The sequence below is a fragment of the Oncorhynchus mykiss genome, chromosome 6 (genome assembly GCF_057628025.1).
Source record: "Oncorhynchus mykiss isolate SJ-2025 chromosome 6, ASM5762802v1, whole genome shotgun sequence".
NCBI classification, from domain to species: domain Eukaryota; kingdom Metazoa; phylum Chordata; class Actinopteri; order Salmoniformes; family Salmonidae; genus Oncorhynchus; species Oncorhynchus mykiss.
In genome coordinates, this window is record NC_143027.1 from 27,159,423 (window position 1) to 27,165,635 (window position 6,213).

Here is a 6,213-nt window from a genome sequence, read left to right on the forward strand (position 1 = left end):
GGAAGCTAAAGCTTGGTCGCAAATGGGTCTTCCAAATGGACAAAGTCAAGGTATTGGAGTGGCCATCACAAAACCCTGACCTCAATCCTGTAGAAAATTTGTGGGCCGAACTGAAAAAGTGTGACTCAGTTACACCAGCTCTGTCTGCAGGAATGGGTCAAAATTCACCCAATTTATTGTGGGAAGTGTAACGGCATTCTTCCTGGGAAGGAAAGGAGGACCAAAACGCAGCGTGGTTGAAGTTCATGGTTCTTTAATAACTAGAAACTATACATGAACAAACTACAAAAAAACAAGAAATGTGAAAACCCGAAACAGTCCCGTGTGGTACAAACACTGACACAGGAGACAACCACCCACAAAATACCCAAAGAATATGGCTGCCTAAATATGGTTCCCAATCAGAGACAACGATAAACACCTGCCTCTGATTGAGAACCACTCCAGGCAAGCATAGACTTTCCTAGACAACTACTAAACACAACCCCATAAATCTAATAAACCCCTAGACAAGACAAGACACATAAATCACCCATGTCGCGCCCTGGCCTAACCAAAATAATAAAGAAAACACAGAATACTAAGGCCAGGGCGTGACAGGAAGCTTGTGGAATGCTACCCAAGACGTTTGACCCAAGTTAAACAATGTAAAGGCAATGTTACCAAATACTAATTGAGTGTATGTATACTTCACTGGGAATGTGATGACAGAAGTAAAAGCTGAAATAAATAATTCCCTCTACTATTATTCTGACATTTCACATTCTTAAAATAAAGTGGTGATGCTAACTGACCTAAAACAGGGAATTTTTACTAGGATTAAATGTCAGGAATTGTGAAAAACTGAGTTTAAATGTATTTGGCTAAGGTGTATGTAAACTTCCGACTTCAACTTTATATACCCATTCATTCTTGAATAATAGAACCTGTTTTATCCTATCGAAACCCAAAATATAAGATTACACCATTGTTTGTTAACAATGTTCTTTGTAAATAAAAATAGATTCAAAATATGTTCAAAACGATCATGTTGATCTCATAGACTGTCACTCCTTGCATTAATAGCCCCATCTATGAATTTTAGAATGGTTACATTTCTCCAGCCTCATCCCTCAGCAGTATAGCAAGCAGTGTTGTTTGGCAAAAAAAAAAAAAAAAAACGATTAAGGATTGTGACTCAAATGTTCTATGTTGTGAGGGTTGATCAAGTTTGAAATGGATCACCTCTCCGAACTCTTATTAGCTATTATGGCTATTTTACCACATTGCATAATTATGTTCTTTGTAAATATATTATGGCTATTTTACCACATTGCATGAGGACACTAAATAGGCTTTCTGTGTGTGGTTACATCTGTGTAAATGACAATGACACAGATTTTGGTGCAGCTGTAGGCCCTGTTCTCCAGTGGGGAAGCCCATCCATATTTGTTTTAAAGTCTCTTAGCAGTTAATAAAGATGCGTTTCCTCTGTCCCCCTTCCTGTGGGGACGGTATCAAGGCTCTGTTAAGTCCCTTTGATTTCCACAATCCTCCAATCACAGTGGGACATTGACTCATCGTTGTGCCACTTCAAAGCCTGGGAATGGCTCTTCAGGCCACTCCCACTCCTGGGCTCCCCTTAAAAGTCAGAGACCCCATCCTCCAGTTCAACAGTTCTAGAGAGCCCCAAGTGATTGCTGTTCAAACACCATTGGACCTACGACCACTCAATATATGCTTCTGGCACCGGTGGAATATGCTGAAAGCTCAAGACCGATGTGCAGCACCAAGCAGGGACTGTTAACTGTGGTTTCTACTTTGGAAAGCACTAAAACAGTTTTCTGATACATTATATTTTTGGCGCCCCTCTCCTTGTTCCACCAACTCGTCTGAAGAATGCAGTCCACCAGAGGTGAGTGTTGATCCTCATGCTCTTTTTTGTCATCAAACCTACCTTGGATTCCCAATGGACATCACACAAGGCATAAGCTCTCACAAGGCATAAGCTCTCATTGTCTATATCAGTAGTCTGTGCATGTGAAATATTCCTCTATCACAGCCTATTCAGTTCTTATCTTGGTCAGATAGTCCTCCATCAGTTTGAGCTTTTGACTGGTTCTTAATAATTGTTTCTACATCCTAGACATGAAGTCCAACTTTAGTACTCCGTCGTCGTCTATTCCCGGTGGTCCCGATGCTTATCGCCAAGGCAACATCAAGATGACTCTGGAGAACCCAGAACTCTGGAAGTCCTTCCATGAAATAGGAACAGAGATGATTATCACTAAACCAGGCAGGTAAGATAACCACAACTTCAAACTCTATCTGCCATTATCAATTTCAATGTACTTGATTGACAATGCTTCAAGAAATTGCACTTTCTGTGGACTGTAATGATTATTCTTGAATTTTGCAGGAGAATGTTTCCACAATGTAAAATCAACCTTTCTGGACTAATTCCATGTTCCAAGTACATCTTGTTGGTTGACATGGTACCTGTGGATGGTTTCAGGTATAAGGTAACAACCTTTTGCATGTTTACACTTGAATACATATCCATTGCCTTTCATATGAGCAAAATCATTGAAATCAGGAAGAATTTTCATTTAGAAATGACACATCCCTGGCTTGTATCAAACAATCGTGACATTAGCAATAGATGTTCTCCAATGGTCAGACGAGACCCAGCTCCACTCCAGTCTTTGCTAATCACCCCTCTGACATTGGTCATCAACGGGCATGATCTCTTCCTGTTGTTATATCCCCTGCTGTTTGCCTCTGTGGGTGGTGCAACTGAAAGTATCACTCTCTTTTAGCCTCAAGGTTAGACAGGGATCCTCTGAAAATCACCCCTGCCCCCCTTTATATGACAGATTAACTTTATGTTAAGCTGTTTACTTCTGTCTCCTTCCAGTGGAATAAGGAGAAATGGGAAGTGACTGGGAAGGCGGAGCCGCAGCCTCCTTGTCGTACGTACCTGCACCCAGACTCTCCGGCCCCTGGGAGCCACTGGATGAAACAGTCAGTGTCCTTCCTCAAGCTCAAGCTCACCAACAACACTCTGGACCAACATGGCCATGTAAGAAAGCATTGTCAAGCTCTGTAATAATAATAATATTATATATAATACTAATATATATAATAATAATAATATTATATATAATAATAATATATATTTTATCTTTATTTAACCAGGCAAGTCAGTTAAGAACAAATTCTTATTTCCAATGACGGCCTAGGAACAGTGGGTTAACTGCCTGTTCAGGGGCAGAACGACAGATTGTACCTTGTCAGCTTGGGGATTTGAACTTGCAACCTTCCGGTTACTAGTCCAACGCTCTAACCACTAGGCTACCCTGCCTATATATATATATAAAACTTACTCTATAGAGCATTGGCAAATTATTTTACTTTGATGACCTTAACTGTTGTCTTTGTTCCAGTGACTAAACTAACTGTGCATCTCTCTTTCAGATAATTTTGCATTCCATGCACTGCTATCAGCCGCGCTTCCACATTGTCCAGGCAGACGACATGTACAGTGTACGCTGGAGTGTCTTCCAGACCTTCACCTTCTCTGAGACCACCTTCACCTCAGTCACCGCTTACCAGAACACTAAGGTCAGTCTTGCTGCAGTCACTGGCACAGCAGGGCACTACCCTTTATTTTATATGTTTAAAATAAACTATTTTTCCCCTAGATAACAAAGCTGAAGATTGACCACAACCCATTTGCGAAAGGCTTCCGAGACGAAGGAACTAATACAAAAAAGTAGCTAGAATAGTTTTTCATTACTTTTCTATTTCACTCTTTCTTTTCTATTTTCTGCTTGCCTTGAATATGTGTACTAATGGCCCTGTTGTATTTTCCTCTGCAGGCATGCTAACAGAATCACAGCCTCAACAGAGAAAAAAACAAAGGAAATGGATTATCTAAGCAAAGACTCATATGAGGACAGCCCTTCAAGTATTGTCTTTCACCAGTTAGTTTAGTGACCAAACTACTCATCCCTTCATGTAGAGGTTGTTATTCTCTGGGCTCAGTGGGTCTGATGTCATGTATGTTTTTCAGGCTTACACATGCCATCATATGAGGGATACGAAGGAGAGCGTGCAGAACTCACTGAGAGAAAAGAGGAGGAAGTGGTGAAAGAGGAGCACTACTCCCCTTGGGGGCCTGAGAGGGAGCATGGACACCACGGCCAGACAGACACACCCCCTGGACCCGGTGTCAGGGATATGTACAATGCAGAGCAGCTAGTACCAGACCCAGCTTCATACCAGCCAAACAGGTAGGCACCTCAGCATGCTGCCTATCTCAGTAATGTTCATCCTGCTGCCTGTAGGAAGGAAAACTCACTGCCACATTGTCATCAAAGCAGACAACACTGACCACCACCCTGCCTTCTCTCTTTTCAGGTTCCATAAATACGGGAGGTCTCCATCTCCCTCCTCCAACCTGGGCAGCAGCAATGGTGGTTCTGGACGGGCCAGATTTGAGTCCAGAGTCCCTGATGTAGCCACAGTCCCAGAGCATGAGGCCCCCAAGCCCTCTGTTCATGAGATTAGACCATCTCCCGGTGGCCCGCAGCCCCTTGCAGGACATCATCCGGACTACACAGGGGTGCTCAACATGGCCCAAGCAGGCAAGCCAGGGGTCCTCAGCCACCACATCTACAGCCCTTATGGCTCAGAGCAGACCCTGGGCCAGTGGAGCGGCCCCAGCCATACCCAGTACCCTCCCCCTCACCACCTGCCCACTGACTACAGTACCCCGGCTGTGCACCACGGATATCACCATGGCAACGTGGCTGAGTGGAGCCAGTACCCACTCTTCTCCTACTCATGCTGGTGAACTATTTCCTCACAGTTTCTCCCAAAAGAGAAGGACTTCAGTCTCACAGGTGACTCAGTGAGACCTCATAAATGCTACTATGCTGTCATACCTGTGTTTCCCCTAGAGGTCTGTCCCAAGTCCAGCATCACACCCAGAGCTCATGGCCATGCTACTGCATGCTGAGGCTGAGGGAGAAGGACCTGGGTCTGAAGAAACATCAGAAAGCAAAAATGATAATGGAGTGGAACAGAGACGATATGCTTTAGAATGACTACCAGAGTAGTGCTGTTGACTCGTCTGAAATCACAGCTGGCTTTAGGCCTGAAAAATGATTATGTTCCTACCCAATTATATGTTTATTGTTGAATTGTCTATTTATTTTGTTTTGATTTCATTTATTCAAATGTAACATTGTGTGTAATAAATTGCTTTAATGAGATTGTAATGTGAGCTGTATGTAATTAAAAAATCAACAAGTCACATGTGTTTTTCAAAGCTAAAGTATTAATTTACTTGGTGGCGGGATTCAATCGAAGGAGCATTATAAACTGGGTGAGTCGACAGCCGTGGTACACTACATGACCAAACGTATGTGGACACCTGCTTGTTGAACATCTTATTCCAAAATCATGGGCATTAATATGGAGTTGCTATAACAGCCTCCACTTTTCTGGGAAGGCTTTCCACTAGATGTTGGAACATTGCTGGTGGGACTTGCTTCCATTCAGCCACAAGATCATTAGTGAGGTCAGGCACTGATGTTGGGCAATTAGGAGTGGCTCACAGTAGGCATTCCAATTCATCCCAAATGTGTTGGATGGGGTTGAGGTCAGGGCTCTGTGCAGGCCAGTCAAGTTCCTCCACATCGATCTTGAAAAACCAGCAGACACAGCAGACACGGTACCTTTTAAAGGTATTTTCTCCAATGTTCTTGAACATAGCATTCATGGTAAATGCTACGCATGTCGACTCAAACGTAAATTAACACTTTACCGCCGGCTATTTCCTGAGTTCCATCCTCTCGAATTTGATTATTGCTGGTGTAAAATTGAGGTCACAATCTATGACTTCCTAATGCAAGGCCAGTTTGATAGGATGTAATTAAGGATGGATCAGTAACTTGATCAACGCCCCATAACCTTTTTCACATCTATGTACTCATTACAATAGATCTGTCTCTGCACGTTTGAAGATCCCCAGAGCCTACAGAAGTGTTTGTATTTTCCCTTTGTTTGCCTAATGTAACGAGGACCACACTCTAGTTTCCTTTGGCCCAGCATGCCTTAAAGACCCTGCACTATTGTGCCTCTGGCCAGGGGAGTGACTTTCCCTGCTGTTTTCCCACTAATAAAACATGCCATGGCCATCTTTCTCCCTCTGAACGAGCGTTAAAG

At 43.1% G+C, this 6,213-nt stretch overlaps 1 protein-coding gene across 1 annotated transcript; it reads left to right on the forward strand.

The window, feature by feature from the left end:
* The first annotated feature begins 1,684 nt into the window (after positions 1-1,684).
* LOC110526156 (T-box-containing protein TBX6L-like) lies at positions 1,685-5,167 on the forward strand. Its single transcript, XM_036981824.2, has 9 exons — positions 1,685-1,894; positions 2,126-2,279; positions 2,399-2,501; positions 2,897-3,061; positions 3,457-3,603; positions 3,684-3,754; positions 3,861-3,949; positions 4,055-4,274; positions 4,402-5,167. The coding sequence occupies exons 1-9, from the start codon at positions 1,879-1,881 to the stop codon at positions 4,835-4,837; spliced, it is 1,401 nt and encodes a 466-aa protein (XP_036837719.2). The 5' UTR covers positions 1,685-1,878; the 3' UTR covers positions 4,838-5,167.
* Positions 5,168-6,213: the final 1,046 nt, after the last annotated feature.